Source organism: Gallinula chloropus (assembly GCF_964237585.1).
Source record: "Gallinula chloropus genome assembly, chromosome: 11".
Taxonomy (NCBI): domain Eukaryota; kingdom Metazoa; phylum Chordata; class Aves; order Gruiformes; family Rallidae; genus Gallinula; species Gallinula chloropus.
In genome coordinates, this window is record NC_140096.1 from 11464369 (window position 1) to 11486132 (window position 21764).

A 21764-nucleotide genomic window follows, 5' to 3' on the forward strand; every position below is an offset into this window, starting at 1 on the left:
ATTACATGTGCAGAAAGCATGCACAATTGTGCAGCTAATTTGTGCATGAAATTACTTTGATTGCACATACTAATTGGATAAATGTGTGTGCAAATGCCAGTAGTCATTTGTGCTAGCAATTATCCAATGCACATACATAGTCATGGCAACTGCATGCATAAATTAGATGCAGTCTTGCATACCTAACCTGGCTTGGGTTTTAGGGAGAAATCCTTTTGTTTTTCCTTCTACCAGGTCACTTGGACATAATATTTTTGGAAATTTCATACTTCTTTCTTATCAAGGTAAGCCACAGCAATGAACATCAGCATTACCAAGCAATCTCGTCTTTTTCATCAACAAGGAAAAGAAGGGAGGTTTTTTCCTAAAGATACAACACCTTGTGTCTTCCTTTGATAAGGGAGATGATGAGAAATACAAAGCAGTATGAACACAACAGGAATGTGTAAGTATACTTTCATGACACCTGAGTTAAGTATTAGAAAATTTGTTTGTAGGTTATGATTTAAAAAATGAGTGTGGAAAACCACCTGCATTTCCATGTTGGTTCTAGGCAATCCTTCCAGACACAACTACTACATTTGCATGTGTTCAATGTGAAGAGGACAAATAAATCCTTCCATTCAAAAGGAATGGACTGGAGTTAAAATACAGATCTATCCATACATATGACTAGGAGCCCAAATCCTGAATGAATCCTTAAAAGAAACAGTTGCTTCCATTATTTCTTTCAAATCTAAAAAACTCTTTAAACACACATAGAGAGTAGGAAAATGTCTTTGGATAAGAATAGGCTATTCAAGAGAGTCTAGTGGAGTTCAAAATTCAACAAGAGAAAGGTGCCCTGAAGTTCTTTATAACCTTGGAAAATCCTCATCTAAACAGATATTGAACAGCAAAACCAGAAAAAAGTGTAAATGCGAAGTTTGGGCAAACTCAGTATTATGAATCTACAAGAATGCTAAATTGAATGCTTACGAAGCAGTCTCAGGAATTTTAAAGATCATTTTTCTTCTTGCTAACAGAAGGTATGTTATTGTAAACGAGTAAAACAGCTTCCCCCTCCCATTACCGTTTTCAGTTCTGGTCACACTCAAAAAACCCAATGTACAGAACAGACCAAAGGGCTCTACAGAAGAGCAACAAGAATTATCAAAGCTATGAAAAAAATGGGAGTGAAAAATAGGACTGTTTTTTAAGAAGTTGAGATGAGAAGACGTGCTAAAGAAATAAAATAGCAAAACACTTAAGGCAAATTAAGTGCTTCTGTTTGCTCTCCTAACAGATGCAGAAAATTGAAAGGCAGTGTATGTAAAGCTATAAAAATCCTCTCCTCCTAAAATTAAACTATAAATAACCTGTGAAAGGCATTGCCAACCGATACCACAGGAAACAAGGAACTTACTGGAACTAACGTGGAGTACATGTCTCTCTAAAAGCTGCTAACATCTGCAATTGTACCAATTCATTGTTAAGAAGGTTTTTCCCCCAAACAAAAAAATCTCCACCTCTTCAAGTCGAATTTCTTGTTAGAATATAGTTATAAGATATCCTTTTATTAAAAAGCATGTACTTAATAGAAAGTGCTTCTCTGAAATGTTGTCTCCACACAAGTTCTCCTCCGGCTGATCAGCATCTTGGTAGCTCCTGACCCAAGACTGTCAGAGAATCCTTAGCATCAAGTTCTACATTAGATACATAAGTAATGTGTCTTACAAGTATTTCCAAAGATTCAAAAAGCTCCTCTGCAGATTTCAGTGGGGAAGCATCTGATACCAGTTGTGGATGACAACATTATACAACAATACATGAAAGATTCATATAATTAAGAATGAAAATGGTTGCTTTTTTGTTTTTTAATAGTGGCCTGTACCATTGTACATTCTCCCCTCTCTCTTTCTGTTCATTCTGCCTCCCATCCTCTGCCTAACACAAAATTAATTTACCTTCAAGGTAACCAGAAAATGTGCTCTCTTTTGGGGTTATCTTTAAGGTCAAAGAAATGAGGGTGGGCTGGGCTACCTTGTAATCTGATAGAACACATTTCCATCACAGCCTGTCAACAATCCTTATGCCTAATAAAAACCAGTTTGAAGACACAGACATACTCCGTCTTCAATAAACCACAGCTTTTAGTATTACTTTAAAAGAAGATCTGAACTGAAACAGTCTTAATCTTTTGTGTAGATGTCACTTCATGCAAAGTTCCACTGAAAAGAAATCCCTCTAATCCTACAGACACTAAAGAGCTTGGGAATCCCAGGAACACACAAGGAGCTTTTGCCTGTGTGGAAGGCTAGATGCCATTTGTGAGGCACAAGCGACTTTGCACTGAGCTCCAGAAAAAGTCATTCTGTTGCTTAGCTCAGTAGAGTAACAGCAGCAGTGTATTTGAATCCACCAGAGAAGCACTGATCCTGTCACTCGTCTGATAATCCTACAGTCCTAATCAGTATATCCTTACAGAATTTATTGTATTACAGTACACTAGCAGAGACGAATAGTCAGCAGGTACTTACAGTGATTAAATATTCTTGTGGTTGGAGTTTTTAATTTCTCTGAACTGGGAGTTAAGGACAAAGAAAGCTGTCAAAGAAGATCTGAAAAATACAGGAAAACATAATGTTGAGCTATCACTCCTACATTATCTATGTCCTTAGAACTAGATCTAACCTGAAAAGCCTAGAGAACCCCTTTTGTAAACTAACATCCAAAAACATCTGTATGTATGAAATACAGAATCAAGGTTTATGATCAAGATTAAATGCACTTTCTTAGAGCTCAGGGAAAAAGGAAGGAGCCAAGACATACATGAACTTCATAACTAGTAAGGCCTTACTTCAATAGAAAGGTGCCTTTGCGTTTTGTAAGTTTTAAGTTCCTCTTTGTAAGTGGCCCCTGGGCTCAGCAGCAACACCGAGCTGACACTTTCAAAGAAGTATCAAGTCCTCTGTCTTAACTGCTTAGAACGGAGTTGCAACTACCATCCTAAGGGGGCACCTAATTAAAGTTTATAATTATCTGAAGCAAGGGATGCAGGGGGAATCAGCCAGCCCCTTTTCAGTGGTCTGTGGGGATAGGACAAGGGGCAATGGCTGCAAGTTGGAGCACAGGAAGTTCCGCACCAATATGCGGAAGAACTTTTTCACAGTGAGGGTGACAGAGCCCTGGGACAGGCTGCCCAGGGAGGTGGTGGAGTCTCCATCTCTGGAGATATTCAAGAACTGCCTGGACGCCTATCTGAGTGATATGTCCTAGGGAGCTGCTTTGGCAGGGGGGTTGGATCTCTCGAGGTCCCTTCCAACCCCTACAATTCTATGATTCTATGATCCTGAACAGTTACTGTTTTACCTGCCACATACAGTTTTACTTTAAGTCTTTCTCCCATGAGTTGAAAACTGTTTATTTTACAGGCCATGTAAAGGTAAATATGTAGATTACCTCTGATACCCTAGATATCAAAATCTCATGTGATTTTGGGCAGGTCACAACATCCTAGTTGAGTTTTCTGTCCTCATGAATGGGGCCATCCGCCCTATTTATGGGGTTTGCATGTGTGCAGCATCCCACTGATGTGTACCAACAAGAGATTTATAAAATTGCTTTTTAAACTAACAACATATGCTGTACACTAAGCTCCATAATGGTGAAAGGAGGTGGGAGAGGAGGTATTCGGATTTTGATGGCTTTTATATCATAATAAAGATGGAGGGATAGCAGTTTTGGAACTTGTTGATATGCATGGAACTACAGAAGCTCCTGTTCTTCCACTGCATTGCATCGATCATGGCTATTCTCTTTCCAAGACATAGAAAAATGATTCAGCAGAAATTGAAGTTCCTCATTTCTATGCTCCAAGGGCTCATATTCATTTTCAGGGCAGTTCACAGCCTGAGAAGGATAGTTATTGTTAGCATGGACCATTCCTGAAACCTGAGATGCCCTGCTGAGGCCACTCCATCAACCAAATCGCAGTTGTCCTGCTCTTAGGTAAGTGATGCCCTGCTGTCCTCACAGCCTATTAGTTTGCCCCAAGAAAATGTGTCCCACGTCACTTAGTGCTTCTGAACTCTGAATGTTGAGTTGTTTGCTGCCATCAGGTCTAACACAGACCTCTTGCTTTTTTCTCCAGATGGCAGTGTTCTCTACCTACAGCGGGGAGAAGATGACTGAAATAGTCTCTTCCTTCTCTACTGGTAGAAAAACCTTTTAAAACATTCTAAATTCTTATACCTTCACTTGAAAAATATGCATATTACATCTACTATCCACTTGTAGCAGTAGGAAAGAAACATTCAATCCTCCAAGACCAATTACAAAAAGTAGTGTTCTTTGGGTTTGTTTTTTTTTCAAAAACCAGATTGTTAACATTCCTTCCACAGAAATCATGTGAAACAATAGACGTAGTTAAAATAAATGTCCCAGATCTTGTGACTATATCTAGAGCCGCAGTCATTGTTTTTCTTGAATTTTGAGCTTTAGGGTGCTTACACAGGAAGGACAGACTACTCATCTTGGGTTCTAGAATGATGTTTTCAGTCTGAAAGACCAGGAGTATGGAGAATTTGAAATCATCCCCCCAAAAACCCCATGATGTTTCATATTCAAGAACTTAGTATTTCTCTCAAGTTTCTGCCCTGAGCTGTAATTTTCTACATATCCAGCTTCCAGTCTGACTACATTTAAGCATCTGATTTCCCCCCCCCCCCCCTCTGGAAATCTGTATGGAGTGGTACAAAATGACACAGTAGTCCTCACAGCCAAAAGCCATCTTTCACAGATATAAAACTTCTAAAATGCATTAAAGCAATGTATGATAGAAACGCATATTTTTCTTATGCCCCAATTTAAGGAGATTTTGCTTCTTTAGGCAAGCTCACTGGCAAGAATAAAAGGAGAGGAGAGGGCTATGGTTCAGTTTAGCTTCACTTTGGTGGCTGCTGTTTCTCATTTAACAGAAAATCTCTTTCAATTCTGCTCAGTTTCTTGCACTCTTTTACGTCCATGAGCTCTTTCTCAGTCTAAGTAAAAACAGTTTTGTAGGTTGTTGTAGAAGAGATTAAATCACCACAGCAAATAGTTTGGGCGTTTTCCCCTCAGCTCCTGCAATTTCTCCTGAAAGATTGTTGTTTTAAGACACTTTTTTCACTGGTCGTTTATCAGCATACCTCTTGAGTAAATTAACCAATAGATTAAACTACACCCCTGTAATCAAAGCAGTAATATTCAGAAATTACCACATATTTTTACCTTTAAGGACAGAAATTCACTTTAAATGAACTGTTCTGGTTTTGGCATCACAGTTGTACTATGCCAGTCATTTACTCCAGCAGTTTATGTGCTTTGTATGGGCTCACACACTTTACAGAAAGGCAATTCAGGCTTTGCCTGAAGATTTTTTGAGAAAGAAAAGCCGTAATTTTCTCTGGCTGCTTGTTTCACAGCTTTCAATTATGAATTTAGTCCTTGCTGTGTTTTCCCTGAAGAGACTTTAATACATAAACCTTGATCCCATGAAGTTATCTGTACACTAACAGTTATCCTATTAAGTTCTTTTCCAAGTAGCCCAGCACACCAACCTTGAAATCTCTCATTTACAGGTGTTTCTCTAGCCTGACTCACGACTGAAACTCTTCTCTAAGTTCTGTAAGTTCAACATTGTTTATAATCTAAATACTAGAATTTGACTACACTGGAACAAAAACATAAAAATACAAGGAGATACATAAAAGATTATATGAATACATACAGAATAAAAAGTAAAAAACTTACTGGGCTCAGCAGTGCACTAAGTATTTTGTATATTACTATCAAATTTGGGATAACTGTATTACATAGCATCCGCTCAGAGTTTCCGCTGAGTCACTTACTACTGTTCTCTTCAAAGCTCTTTCAAAGTCACTTCCTTCCTGGACGTAGTGCCCATTCCCTGGTTAGAACCAATTTTCCCTGTTCTACAGGAATACATTTGACTACAGCAGCATTAACGTGCAGTTTATTATAATGGCTGATGCTTACCATTACAAGCTGTATTACTATGCATAATGGCTCTGTCCTTGTCAATGCTTATTAAGCCATAATCATTTTGTCAGTGGCAAATGTTCTGAGTGGTAGTACAATATTTATGTTACATTATTGATAAGAATATTAAAGAACATACTACTTTTCTACCCTGCCAGAAATGCTGCCTTTCAAAGACTATTTCCCATTGTTAACTCCTTTGTGAGGTCTCTTGGCTGATTTAATTCCATTTTACATGTGTTGTATTCATAATATTCCCATAACCTGTTGCGTTCTAGCCAAGCTAACAACTTGCATCTACAGCACATATTCCATCTGTACAAATACCTTTATGAACACACATCTTGAAGAATGATAGAAAACTCATCTGATACCACTTGTCATCCATAAGACAACACTGACTGTCAAAAGGAACAAAATGGAATTCCCTAGAAACTTTTTTCTTTTCCGTTCTTTGCCTGGTATGAGTCAAGCTGCTCAGCCTGTATGTAACTTCAAACCCATCACAGGCTTGGCTATCAAACAGAAAATAGAAGTGGAATCTGGTAGAAAAAGAGCAAATAAACACTGGGAAGATATCCAATTTACAGTGATGGGGCTAATGATAATTTGAAACATAATTGCTAATATTTAACTCTATTGTGTGTATACTCAAATCTAAACATGGTACAAAAATGAATGGATCACAGGAAAACTAAATTCTGTATGCTGAGTTTATGTGTGGATGGTGCTTAAGAAACTAGAACTGCAGCACAAATATTGCTAGAAATACTGCAGACAGGCCCTGTGAAATTAGGCAAGAATAATTTTGCAAGAGTAAGAATTGAGCGTGTTTTAAGCATGGTTTCTCCTAAAAACTTCTGCTCCTTTCAAGAACAGCTCATTGGAAGCAAATTCACTAAGCTTGTTCTAGAACTACAGCTGCATACAAACAAAACAGGCACTACTGAACTGCTACAGCACTCATGTATGCGATTTAAATGAGTATTAGCTTGTTGTTAAAATTAGTATTTAAAGAATTCTTTGAGATGTTCCTTTCTTTTCCGATGTGCCTGCAGTTTGAGAATTTTGGGGTATTCTTCTGAAATGTCTGGTGGTGTTTTTTATTATCTGAATACTTACAAAATTGCTGCTGAAAAATAGAGTTAGCCAAATCCTACCCAGATGACACTACGCATCCGTGTATTTTCTCATTCTCTTTGATGAACACCAAGCAGACAACGCAGCCATCTGGTCGGGGAGAAAGAAATTGTGTAAAAGTGAGATATGTGTGTGTAAATAAAAGATTGATGAATGAAGCCCTGAAAGCTGAGATGAAAGTGAAGCAGAACAGACAGGTAAATCATTCTGATACTTATGTTAGTGCTGAAATTATGTTCCTCTACTTTTTTTTTTTTGCTTTTCTGCTGACAGCAGTGCAGGTGACAAAAAATACTTTCAATTTTGCTGCTGACACAAGTGCTGGAGGTTAGCAAAGTGTTTTAGTTCCACTGCTGAGAAGGCATGCTTTAGTCAGGAAGAAGCAAGGAACTTTTGTTGCTTTGTTTTTAATTACTTGTGATGGCTGCACACACTGGTGTGCTGATGGTTACCGAGCTGTGAAGCTCCAACTTCAACACAACCTATAGAGCAATCAGGGATGGATGGTTTGCCAAAACTGAACCTGAGATTCGAAAAATATTGAGGGTTCTGAACCTGTTCACTTTAACTCAGACACAAAATAATCTCACATACAGCTTGAGAAGTGGTTTTAAGTGAGAGTCCCTCCCCAACAAGTCTGAGTTTTCTGGTGTTAAGATATGTTTAAATACAACACTAATTTTAGGCAAAACAGAACAGAAATAAAACCCAAGCAGCTCTTTACAAGCAAGCTTCAACCAAGCACTCAGACTGAAAATGTAATTACAAACAAGTAGCTTCAAACTTGAGGAACCTTACTTGATGCAACTCCTATCTCAGCAGGAGACAAATGGACTCTGAAAAACACGTTGTTATCATATAACTCTGATTCCCAGTCTTCTTTTTCACTAGAATTCCTTTATAATACTATTTTAAAAAAAAAAAAGTTTACTTTTTGGTAGTGATCAAATAAGATGGTGCTATGCGAAAAACCCCTAGTGACACTCATTTTAACAGAGTTAATAATTGTCTGACACTACAGAAAGGTTACTGAGTACACCTAGAACTACACTGCTGTAAGGAGAAATGAATGCTAACTACTCAACATCCCAACTAGGCACTGCTGCTTTGTTGGCGCACTGGGCATTATGTGAATTTAAGCCTACCAGCAGTTATATGTTCAGTAATCTTTCGGACATCAGCAATAACAGTCTTATTTCTTGGTTTATTATTTATCTCATGTTGTACTTGTTATTTAGTGGAAATTACACAACTGTGCAAATCCACACATTGAAGAAAACAAAGCTACAAACCTATGGAAGTTTATGACTGAAGGGATGCAATGGAATGGGGAGGAGCACCTGTCATATTGTATTGCTGACTGACACATGCACCAGATAGCTGTGGCTTACATCTAGCAATGTATGAAATGCTAGAATCACTAAAGGAAAGTGAGTGAGGTCAGTTACTGGCTCCACAAGTTTGTATTTCCTTTCAGTTTTTCACAGAACCACAGAATATCCTGAGCTGGAAGAGACCCATAAGGACCGAGTCCAATTCCTGTTGGACATTTTAAGGCACATTTTTTGTCTTACAGAAAAATCAAATATTGTCTTGCCCTTGAGATGCAACACACCAAGATCTTGTCACTCTGCAGCATGAAAGAGGAAACACAAATCTCCAGAACACTGAGAAGAACTTGTGTCCTCAGAAGTAATTGCTTTAAGTACTAAGCCCCCTATGCCCTAAGAGTTCGCTCACATCTGCAACAGGTAAAGAAATACCTGAGTATATACACGCTGCCTGGCTCACTGTCGATGCAAGGACAGCTGACAGGCTTGACCTTGTTCTAAAGAGCTCACAATCCCGTCACATGCTGCTCAAAAAACAGCTGAAACACCCCAGAACATCACCGCAAAGAACAGAGACCCTGCTCACCACAGCTTGACCAAAATCTTCCTTCAGGTATTGTGTTCAAACAAACATTAAAAGTGGAAATGAGTGAGGAATGAAGGTGTGCTCTTACTGGGATTTCTTTCCACTCTGAATCAAATAAAACCAACCCCTCAAACCAGCCAGAACCACTGCCACCCACACAAAACCCATGGCTTGGCAAGCCTTTGGCTGGTTTTTTTCTGCTTCAAGGAGGTCCTCTCTTATCCTCCTTTTCAAAGGCATGTGAAAAATAAACCACTACCAACACGGCTTTTTTATTTAGCTACTTTTGGCTGTAAATATTTTTATGTATGTATATGAGAAAAGTGGCAAGAAAAGGAAACACAGACTGGGCAGAAGATGGAACAAGGAGAAAAACTAGACCTTGTAATCTAAGATTGTGCAACAGATCAGTGTGTTTTGATGATTTTAAGCCACTACTTTCAAAACAGAACGTGTTTTCAAAGGATGCTGCAGAAATGTACTTTACATTGAAAAGCTTTGGGAGATTATATAATTTGTAAAACCTGAGAAATTGGGCCTCTGTTCGCTTTCCTTCCGTTCCTCATAGTTGTTATTGCCTCATTATACAGTCATTTGTACAACGTTTTGGCAGACATTTACTATTGCATAAATTAAAGTCACTGAATCTAGTTTTGCCTACAGGTCTTTATGAAAATACAAGCAACATTTTTATTTGAATGTCAAAGTTTGTCAACCATTAAACTGATTGATTTTTCATTATGAAATTCAATAGAAGAAGCAATCTCCAGTCTGTATGCAACATTGCTCTGAGAAAAATACACATCTCAGAAAAAATCCTTCCTGCTTATTCTTTTTTTTTTTAAAAAAAAGTCTCTTCACAAAGGAACAATGTTTTAAGGCTGGCTTCATACATCTTATTAATACACAAGCAACAGATATGATGCTGTAATTCAATTCAGTGAAACAGAATGAATTCATCTGTGGTAATCCAAAAATTCCAATAATCCTTTAAAAACCTTTCCAAGTGGCTTTGTAAGAAAAATATCTATTGATTTCAGTAAGAATAGGTTTAAGCCCTGCACTGTGAAGCTCCCATAGCATCCAAAACACCAACCAAGCTCAATAGTGTAAAGAAAGCTCCTTCCGAGCAGCACAGTACGGGCTCTCCTGGAGAAAGCCCAGCATTGTGGAGATGTCAGTCAAGTTCAGAGATCAATTTTCTTAGCATTTTTTGCTCTTAGTCTTCTTTCCAAAAATCACCAAGGTAACAGCCACAGAAGTGCCTACAAGAGACTCAAAACTTACCTCAAACTCCTCTGAAATTCCGCAAAATTCCAAAATTTACATCTGGAGTTGCATTTAGTTTTCCCTGTGCAGGATGAGCAGGTGAGTGGGGGTTCTTCACATCAGCTCCTGTGGAATTCAAAACTGAATACCAGCTGAACGCTGTAACAGCACCTTACATGTGACAGCAGCTGTCCTTGTTCAGAGAAGCCATTTTTTATTGACTGCAAAGTTTCGAGAGGAGGAGCCACCCAAAAGGCCTCAGGCCTTTGTATGTGCCATTTTGCACCAGCCTGCACCACAAATTGAGCTTACTTGTCTACCTTTTCTCAGGAAGGAAGCAACAAGAAGTTCAAGTGTAATCACCAAGGAAGAAGGGGAATTATTTCTCCCTCTGGAGTAACCAGGTACAGAAGAGGTCTGACGAATGCAAGGTAGACAGGAGAGGGGCTGAGAGGAGCAGGGAGACCCAGGCCCCTCCCTCAGCACTGCCTGCAGACATACCTTTTTACCACTTGTGTACTTTCTTCACTTTCTAATACTTCCCACTTACTATTCAAGTGTTGTTCACTGGCCTGCCACCATTAAACCTCCTTGATGACACTTGACTCCTGGATTAAAGAGTGTGGAGCACACACTGAAGAGACCTGTTTAACTGAATGCAGACATGTTACAAAATACAGGAAGAGCCCTACAAAGATGCAGAATTCAAGCTGTGAGACGGTGAATTAAATAAGAACAAAGTACAAAAGGGCATCAGGTGGAATACTATCCAAAACTGGGCCACAGTACAATTTTAGGAGTTCCTTGCTTCATTCACATTTTTGTGCTAATCGATTTTTGGTACAAGTATCCCGATGCTTTTATTAAAAAAACCTTACTAGAAAAGATCATTTATGCAAGTAAGATTTTACAGACGCTCAGGAAAAGCTGTGTAGGAAAAGTATACAGAATTCATTGTTCCTACTAAAAGAGATGACATGGAGTACAAAATTCAGCAGTTATTTTTCAGTTTATAATCACAAATAAAGCACACATCCATATTTGTGGTAATAAAAACAGTGAAGTGCTGCCTAATTACCTGAGTTACAGGCAGTACCCCAGAATACATTTGGATAAGATTCTGATTATTTAAATTCAATGTCAGAACTCCAAATAGTCTTCACGGAGGAGAATACTTGACACTTCAAATCTCAATCTTTCTGAGATTCCTGCTTAGTCTGGTCAGGTTTTTATTTTCTTAAAGGAAAGGATGAGTTAGGTTCTTTTGAAAAAATAATAATAACCAATAATTAAACCCCTCCTATGTTTAGTGCATGCAGCACTGTTTCAGATTCACTGGACCATGGACAATGAAACCGAAAGCTAACATCAGGTTAAAGTAACTTCACCATTATTTTTAATTTAATGGCACAGTCAAAATCACTTTACCACAAAAAAATTACGACTTTCATTATGTCTATAAATAGGCAGCCTACTGAATTATCACATAGAATGTTAATGACATTAGCATTAACTCCTAATTAAACAATGAAGCAATATGCATTACAATCTGCCAGCAAAATATGCATAATCAGGAAAAGATGTTAAAAATAAGTATAATTTTATGTTATTTTTATGAAGCAGTAAACAAAGAGTTTGTGCTGATTGGTGAAGCCATACTTGTGAAACACAGAAAATGTCAGAGCTGGAAGAAGGGACTTACCTAACAAAACACCCACTGTCCCAGTCACATTTTAAGTTATACCTGTTTCTCAGAAAATCATTTGTACCTCTGCTGAAGTATTACTGCTACCCACTTTTACAGTGATCATTAACACTGCTCATTTTCCTTCTCAAATACATCTATTACTTTTATATTTTATTGGCCTCTCAAAAGGCTTCAGAAAATACCTGTCACCACTTTACGACGATGTAAAAGGGAAATGACTCAACCAAGTTCCTTGAGGAAACCAGTACCACAGCCGAAAAATAAAGGCATTTCTCTTGAATCCCAAGGTGAGATATGATCTGCTGCTTGTTTTTACTCTTTGTCGTCCCCCCCCCCCGCCCTTATCACATGTGTGCACACAGGCATTTTTGGATACTGGAACAAGCCTCCTGAAGAGATCTGACACAAACCTGAATTGTCCACGCATACTCCATGCAGTGTGCATTTCAAATGATATCTTAGCAGAGATGAATATGTCTTTAAAATGAAGTGAGAGGCCTATTAGGTTTTTCCATGCTCACATTTTCATTTTAGATTCAGACTGGGTGTCTGGAACACAATCTGAGGCCTCCTGGCTTACAACTTGCATGGAAAGAAAATGCAAGCATCACGTGCAAGTGTCCCCAAAACACATTATTACGATGGCTTTCTTAATAGTACATAGCAGCTATATTGTTTCACATAAAAGCATGTTTTGGTATTAAAACTGTATGAAATAATCATGAATATATTTTAATATTGTTATGTATTATTTTAGCATCCAATTACGGAACAGGAAGTTATCATGTGACATAACTACTAAGATGCTGTAAGAATTATACAGTTGATTCTAAGTAATCACTGAATGTCCTCAGCTGGGGCCTACACAAGTCTTTGCATAGGAAAAAAAGCTGAATTCACTGGATAATTTATTCACAACAAAGGACTCAACCATGACTTGCAGTGACTTTCATGCGACTGAAAAGTTCCCAGAGCAGAGAAACGTTTCATTACAGTGGTCTGACAGCTGGTCTCTCATCATGATTAAATGGCTTTCCCTTGGGTGAGCTCCAGAAATATGCTCGAGTTTGAAAGAGAATAGATTCAGTATTCCACTCTGGCCATTATGGAGTTTCTATGTACTCAAGAGTCTAAAACACAGTGCAGAGGTGTTTACATTTGGAGAGTTTTGCCTCTTTGTTCATTTCTTTCTTTTAAAGAGAAGACTCTCAAAAGCCATCCTTTTCTGGACTCAAGTTTCCAGTAAAATGTCAGCCAGTAATTAAGAAAGGCGTTCCTCAGCCTGGACACTGAACACTGGTATGGAACAGCAGCTTACCAACAACCACGCTGGCTTTCCACTTGTGCACTAGGCCTCGGGGTATCAGCAGACTGCAGTCAAGCCTGATGTTACCAGGTGTTTCAGCACTGTGCTAAAATGACTCAGTGACCTAAGAGCTCCAGGATCGAGACAACAATCGCTTCCAACAGAGAAGCATTTCTTAGTCCAGCTCCACACTTCAAGCAAACGCAGTGAGATAAAGATACCAGTGTTCAACTACAGAATAAGCTTCCTGAAGCTGGAGCAGCAAAAAAGGAGTTAGAAAAGCTGAAGCCACATCTGTTTATCTCCAGTAGGGACTGATACCGTGCAGTAACACCTCAGAAGAGCAGCTTCCTTTGTTTGAGAGGGCAGACGGAGCATCCATAACCCTCAGCATGCACCACAAGTCCTGACCACACTGAATTGAGGAAGGGCACTAAAGCCTTCTCAGACATCCAAACTTGTTATGGGGTGGCACTTCAGAAGGAAGTGCATGATCCTACAAGTGTGATGTTCTGAGATTTCGTAAGAATCAGCATTATCTGTGTTAACAGTACAGCCTCCTTGCACCATGCCTTTGATGGTAAACACTGACTGTTACTATTAAAGTATTTTAGTTCTATGTCATGCTTAAATGTTTTTGAGTTAAAAAAAATCTGAAAGGTAATAGGAAAAAATATAATCAGGTGAAGAAGCAGACTGGCCAGTTATAAAACTTGCACCACTCTCAAAGAAGCTTCTCCAAAAGACTGAGAAGACACCTACATAAAACTGCCACTTGAGCAGCATTATATATACATTGAGAGCTAACCATTGTCTACGCAACTATTGCTTACGCAGATACATCTGGGACTTGATATACAGTCAGGTTGATACTGTCCATCTTTTTTGTCAATGCATGCAAGTAACCTAAAATATATTGTCTGTTAGAACTGTGACAGGAAGAGCATTTTCTATTAAAGTCTCCTCTGATCAGAACTCCCATGAAGTCAACAGCTGCATCTTCCTGATACTTCACTGTCAACTTTCTAAATCTCCGGTGTCATTGAGATTTACAACATTCCTGCCTCGCTCCCCATCCAGATTTTGAAGAACCAGTCACTCTTATAAACAGGAACTGGCAGCCTGTAAATAAACATAATGGTGGAATTGCTAAGAAACTCTATTTCCACCAACAGTTATTTTTTTGAGGCTGATGCCACGGCTGACCATTTCCTACTACTTACCTCTACAGCTGAAAGCATCCTTCCATGGGAACTTTTAATCACATTAGAAATGTTATTCTTCAAATCATACACCCCCCTAAGTAAAGGTTTCCACCTGACTATTAAAGCAACCTCACTTTTGAAGTTGGTTGCAATAAATGAACATAGTTTGTGTCTCAAAATTTAGTGTTGCAACTACTTCTGTACCTTGCGTTACTACTTACCCAAGGAATGAAAGCAACTGCCTGCCACTGCAACTCTCACACATATTTTTGACAGTTTTGGTAACTGCAGGTAATTCTAACTTTTGGATGTTCTACAGTGGTTGATTTCTGCAACAGTTTAAATGATAAATTTCTATTAGTTAAAAAATCTGAAGAAATATATACACCCCCACACAAAGCTAATTAATATTGTTTGAAAAAATCTGTTAAGAATTTCATAGACACACAGAAAATCAGTCAAGTTTCATGATGTGATCCCAGTTACTTGCTCCCTCAATTGGAAAACTGAATCTTAAGGTAAAATAAAAACGGGGATCAACAGCAGAAGCTCACCAGAATCTGCACAGCTTATTGATAATTAATGGGTGAAGCAAATACTCATTATGGAAAAAAAAGCTCAGATCTTGAGCAAATACAAACTAAATGGATAAGCATACCCACAGATGAACAAAATAAGACGACACTGATTTCAGCTGCAGTGTCCTCAGTGCATGTGCCTGGAAAAGTGTTGAGGAAATGGATTTTTATCTTTTCAACAGTCAAGATTATGGATTGCGAGTGACCTGATCTCCCACTGTGTGCAAACAGTATTTTAATACTCCTGACTCGTTATTAATCAATACATTACAAGCAAATTGTTCTTGACATTAAGCTCTGGAAACTCACACTGCTGGTGTAAAAATATTTGGAGGGGATAGACCAGGGGCTTGAAGTACATTGAAAGCCAACTCAAGCAGCCATGCAACCTCCTGGCGACAGAAAGTGACACTGATACTAGCTACATAAAGAGAAACATTTAGAGTACTCTAACAAGATTCAGGAGTGTATGGGAAGTGTAAAAGATGCAAACCCTGAGAACTCCCTGGATCGTCTTCAGTGAAACACCACAAAGCATGTACTCCATCACATGTCCACACAGGAGCTCCCTGTGCCTGGAGGCTTCTGCAACGGCAAGTCTAACACAAAGATAATTTCTTTTTTTTCCAGGGGTCAATTTTCCCATTGATGCAAGGAGGATTTACACATGCAAGTCCCATTAACATTAATATGAGTTACCTACATAAATCCCCCTGCAATGATAGGAGAAAAGACCCCATAGTCTGCAAGGATCCAAGTTCTAATGATTACCTGTCAAATGGCCCTGAGCATCATCATCACCAGAAAAAGCAGACGTAGCAGTTTCATGGCTGAAAATACTTCCAAAGGAACAGTAACTAATTGCACTCACACAGATAAGGCGATGCAACAGCTGAATGGAAAACTGCGTAAAATTGACTCTTAAAATATTAAGGGTTAATCCAATTAACAAAGTTAAAAAGGAAGTACTCATTAAAAAAGGAATTCAAACATATCAAAGCACTCCTTGGGAAAAAAAAAAGGTGTGAATATTGTATGAGCTCCAAGGTGCTTGAAGGATAATACAGCTACTTGTTTAAAAATTCAATTAACCTTATCTTTCTTTAACTTGATTTATTAATAATCCTACAGATAAATTGCCAGTTTTTAAAAAGTCATGTTATCTTTTGAATACATCCTGTATGACAAGCCTTAAAAACTACTTCAAATAAGCCTACCCCTCATTTGTATGTTCAAATAACTTAAAGCAAGAACAAAACATAGCTCAGTATTTCTGTAAAATACGAAGACCAACAGTTTTATCTACTGCTATTGCAAGTGAGCTATTGGGTACTCAAGTACCATATGAAAAACATTTTATGCTTCCATTTGCCACACGAACAAGACCTGAAAACAGTTTTTAAGCAATCAATGTAGTGTAAAGTCATAGCCTACAACCTGTAGATTATTCTGCTTCACCTAAAATCAAACTTCGCTTCACGTGGACACGAAGCACTAAGATGCTATTTGATAAGAGCTTCCTAACTTACACAAACACATTGCCACAGGTGTAACTTCAATCTATTCCAGACATCGACCTGATGAAAGCAGACAATGGAATTATCAGGAAGTCTCAGCTAACAAATTAACTGCTTTTCTTACATAATTAAAAGAAAACACAGAAAAATGCACTTGCAAGCAAACCTTTAATTTTGAACCAACAATTTCCTTGTAAACACAGAAGATGGAAAGTTCATCTATGACTCCTATTACTGAAAGACAAACGGGGACTAAGTCCTCTACTTAGTTCTTTTACAGATCTGTAGATGTTAAATACAATTACCATATACTCATGCTTTCCAATACACATAAAGATTACAGCTAAATGAAGAGGCAGTCTGCTTATTACTATATACAAATAACTGCTCAATCACAAGCATCCGAAGATAACTGTTGTTTAACATTGGAAACGTTTCAACTGGGTATTTTTCTGAGGACTTCGGGCTTACACACACACACACACACACAGTGGTACCTACGCAATAAACAGAACGCAAGCGCTAACAAACTGGTCTTTGAAATGTAAAACTGGACAATGCATTATGATGCAAGACAAGATGAAGTTAACCATATCAGTGATGCTTTAAAAAAATAAATAAATTAACCTTTATGGCACAAAGCCATTTTCAAGGCAGCCACGTGCACCGCAAGGACTGTACAGAAGCTTGGATGTGTCAGGTTCAAGCAGTGCTGTATATTCACCAGTCAATGGCATTTTTTAGTCACGTGCAGTACTGGAGCACTGCTGGAACTACATCTTAAGTTTATGTAGAAGTTTAAACCCAACTCATCAAAACTCACTCGTCTCTATATTCAGATATACTACTGACCTACTGGGTGTACGTTTTATGGTAAATCTGTAAGTAAATGCTAAATATCTTTCATCACCTGGGTATCTAATTTCAAGCATCGTTCAGAAGTGCAAGTTTATCATGGTCATTTACAACAGCTTTCTTATTTTGTAATTTTTCATACAAACTAGTCTTATAAATACTTCAATAAGTTTTATAATATAAATGCTTTACGATTTATCATTACAAAACCCATTATTTACAGCTCTTGCAGTCATTTTGATCCTATTAATGGGGATCAACACAGACCGTTGGAATTCCCAGTTGAACCTTCTCCCCACCAAAAAAAACCCCTCAATTAATGGTCATCTAAACTTCTCAGACACCATACTTCAGAAAATGAACTACCATACTTCACAAAATTAACTAGTGTCTCATTGAAGGCCCAAATATTGCACCAATCCAGGGAAGCTAGCAAAACGTACAGTTCACTTTATGATTTTTTATTTTGTTGGGAAGTTTAGTGTTAATTGTGCTGTTTTCCTGACTACAGTCACTTAGGTCACTAGTGAAAATGTGTGATCGTACAGCTACTAGATCTTACTGGAAACTTTTTGAATGTTAAATAATTTAATGAGAAGAGTATCTACTGGATTGTATTCGCTTCTACATTCTGGCACGAATTTGAAAACCAAACAAATTTTTCACTATCCAAATTAAACATGACAAATATTATATGTCCTAAAACCACCCCAGACCTGTCAACATTATTGCCTTTAAGTTCCATACATAAGAGTGCACTGTGGGACAGATTGGGAAGCTCATATTGAATGGTTTCATTAGCAAAGATGTTTAATAGAACTGTGATACCTTGTATCAGAAGATCTGACAGGTTAGCAAACTTGCATATTTTTTATTTTTGCTAGTTTGTCAACTTGTTACCTATTTAAAAGGAGGAGAATTCCTTCCGCAATGCAAAACAAAACCCAACTCTCAACACATCACAATTCTTATTTTAATATTTTAACTTCAAACGCTTTGGTCTGTGTTTTTTGTTTGGCTACAAACACCCCTGAATCTGGGGAACCTATGACTGTTTAGAACTGTCTCAGTTATCAAACTACTTGACAAAGAGTATTCAAACTAAGGAAAGTAAGGCAATCGCAAATAAGTGGCTATGGGTTTTTTTTAAAACCTATTTTTCTTACCCTTCCTCCCTTACATTTTAGTTAGGGTCAAAAGAGCTAATTCATCCTTCATTATCTTCTTTGTTAGCAGCAGTACTAACTTCACTACTGCTTTCTTCAGTTGAAGGTTCAGGTTTTGTCTCCGGTGAATTATCAAATCCAGACTCTTCTGGTGCAATCTCATCTTCATCATAAATAATATCTTCTGGATTTGGTGGTGGTGGGCAAAATTCCTCAGTAGGAAACATCTCTTGGAAAATAGTCTCAGCCTATTCAGAAAAAAAAACATAAAACATTTACCTTGAAATGCAATACCTTGCAGCAATATTTAACAGATATTTGAGATTAACCTCTGTTCTTTCAAATCAGTAGTGATTTAATACTTTGACAGGACTGTAAACACATGGGAAATCCATTCCTTCTTGCAGTCCTCAACAAAGAAAAAGCTATCTAGCCTTTTACATTGTTTTACTAGGAAAATCACAGTGTAGGGTAGAAAACATGAGGGTAGCTGGTGTTACAACGTGCAGAAAACAACTTCAAAATCTGGGAGTAAAAGAACCCAAATAATACCATCTCAGAATTCCCCATAACCAGTCTTTTATAAAAACCAAGTCCTTTAAAAACACAAGGATGCAAGGAGCTTTCTTAACTACTGTTAAATAGTTTTACATGTTCTTATGCAAACAACCTTGCTTACAAAACCCCTCAAAACTCTAGAGATAACCAGGTATTTGTTTACTGCATCATCACACCTGTCACATTTCCATAAAGGTTTTCTTTTCCAACTCCTTAAGCTTCTACAGCAAACAGAGACAACTGCTGCAGATCACTGTAATGTTTTGGGTTTCTCCAGAGGCAAAGCAATATTGCCTCTCCATTCTGTCTCTTTAGGAAACTATGCCCTAAAGACAACCTGTGATGAGAGCTCCCACAAAGGCAAGAACGCATTTCATCTTTATGGTCACACTGCTACCAGACAGAGCACTGACAAAGCTGAGGGGTCAGTTAATGCCAACTGCAAAGGCTGATTACACGATGCGGATTCCTGGACAAGAGGGAATTGTTTTTGGATTAATACATCATTGAGCATGTACCAAACGGCTTTCTGTGATAAACTTCACCACCCATCAGCAGTGGATTTGTATCACTGGCACGTGGATGGAGGACTCCATTATTAACTGTTTAAATGACTCTGTCTACTCTCAGTTCAATTGAATTTTTCATTCTGCTTCCTAAATTTCACTCTTCCATTCCCATTTAAAACTGTTAAAACTATTTATAAATGGAAAAAATGTATTAAATTTTCACATTGTCTACATCAAAAACATGATTTTGACTTCAAAAACCTTGCCCAGTTAAGTAATTATTTGCACCCCCTTGTTCTAGCCTCCAATAAGTTTACAAAACTGAGTTTTTTTTAGTATAAAACCTTTTTATTTCAAGTCTTCGCTTCTCCTTGAAACTCCAGGAAATACACTTAAGCTACGATCAGTGAGCAAATACCCACTCAAAAAACAGTCAACTTAAGAGACTGAACATGGAATGAAGAATCTCACTATGTTATCATGGCACCGATTATAATTGAACAATTTAATGCTATGGAGTACTTTCAGGTCTACTAATTTTTTAAGTTGACCTTATTGAGCTGAAGTCATGCAAAATAACCAGTAGTAACTTCAAAGTTCCTTCATTATAACACTTTGATAAATAATTCCTTGCATATTTAGTAAAGTGTACCAGCTTTCCAGTCTGTACACTGAATTAAGTGTTAAGACATAAGCGCATGAAGCTCCTGTACAGCTACTCTGATTTAGTAACTGTTACCCTGCTGGAAGCTGAACTAAACTATGCTTCGTTGCTGTTTTACTGTACCCCAACTGCCCATACTACACAATGGCATGAAAAGACGCTGCAGGGGCTTTCACAGCAACTTTTACTAAGAACACTACCAACCTAACAGCAGTTTGAAATGTGACACACTCAAATAACTCTGAAATTGCTACAGATACAGATAAAAATAAACAGGTTAAAGGACAAATGTTGACATTACAACTTAAGTGCTTCCTCTTATGAACATGAAGATGCCTAGAAAACCCGAAATACTTCAGGGAACATACTACTTCGAAATGTACTGATTCAGGTTGCAGCAGGGAAAACCGAGAACTGGAAACCAGATGCTTTACTTGATCCATACAAGACTTGAAGAAATCATAAATGGCACTTTACATTTTATTTAGCCTATCCTCATGGCAGGACATCAAAATTAATTCAATACTATGTGAGGAATTTAAGACTAAATTAAAATAAAAAAGCATGAGGTCATTTGTATACTGAAGTGTAAATGGGTAATTGTCTATAGAAGTTGTGTTGTTTTGCCTTCTAAATAATGTATTATCGATACCATCGAAACAACATGACACAGAAGTTAGCGATACCAATGGTAATGAAAACGTAAATCATGGGTAGTAACATTAAAACAGAAAACACAGAATTGATGGGAGAGAAACTGGATTCCATTTTTCCCCGCTATTTCCAAGACTAATATGCGCAATGGGGGTTGTTTGCTTTTTAAAATGCTCTGATCCACGACTTGCTAGCTATTCCATATTTGGACACTTCCAGCCCATAGCTAGGAAGATGAGAGTGGCTTGGGGGTAGAAGGCACACCAACTGTCATGTACATCCCTCCTCCACTTCCCTAGAAGGTACCTGCACACTAGATGGGAGGGAGTATTCTAACCCTGAGTTCTGCTTGATCTTCAGCCTGTTCTTCACTTTGTTCTCACATAGGCTCCCCACTTCTACTTATGGCTTTTAATCATATTTTAACTAAAATACTTTCCCTAACTAGTGACTGTTTCAAAAAGAAAAAATAATGCTAGCTTCTCTTAACTCTTTCTGAAAGGCAGTGTTTCATGGTCCTGGTTGTTTCTCTACTGAGGTCTGCTTGTTTAACATCTATCTCACTGCTGGTCAAAAGATTTAGCATAAAGGCTAATACAGCACACAATATTTAAACACAGCTTCACCTAGATATCATTCCTCACTGGTACATAAAACAGCTCTTAAGGTGAGCAATGCTGAATGCTAGGAAAGACAG

At 38.0% G+C, this 21764-nt stretch overlaps 1 protein-coding gene across 1 annotated transcript in view; it reads right to left on the reverse strand.

Annotated features, from left to right (window-relative positions):
* Positions 1–18637: 18637 nt before the first annotated feature.
* Positions 18638–21764, reverse strand: part of CHM (CHM Rab escort protein) — a gene marked incomplete at its 5' end in the record, with an annotated part of 61134 nt that continues 58007 nt past the window's right edge. Inside the window, 1 exon segment of the mRNA XM_084269279.1 lies at positions 18638–18930. Within this exon segment, the coding sequence (XP_084125405.1) occupies positions 18724–18930 (207 nt within the window). The 3' untranslated portion in view covers positions 18638–18723.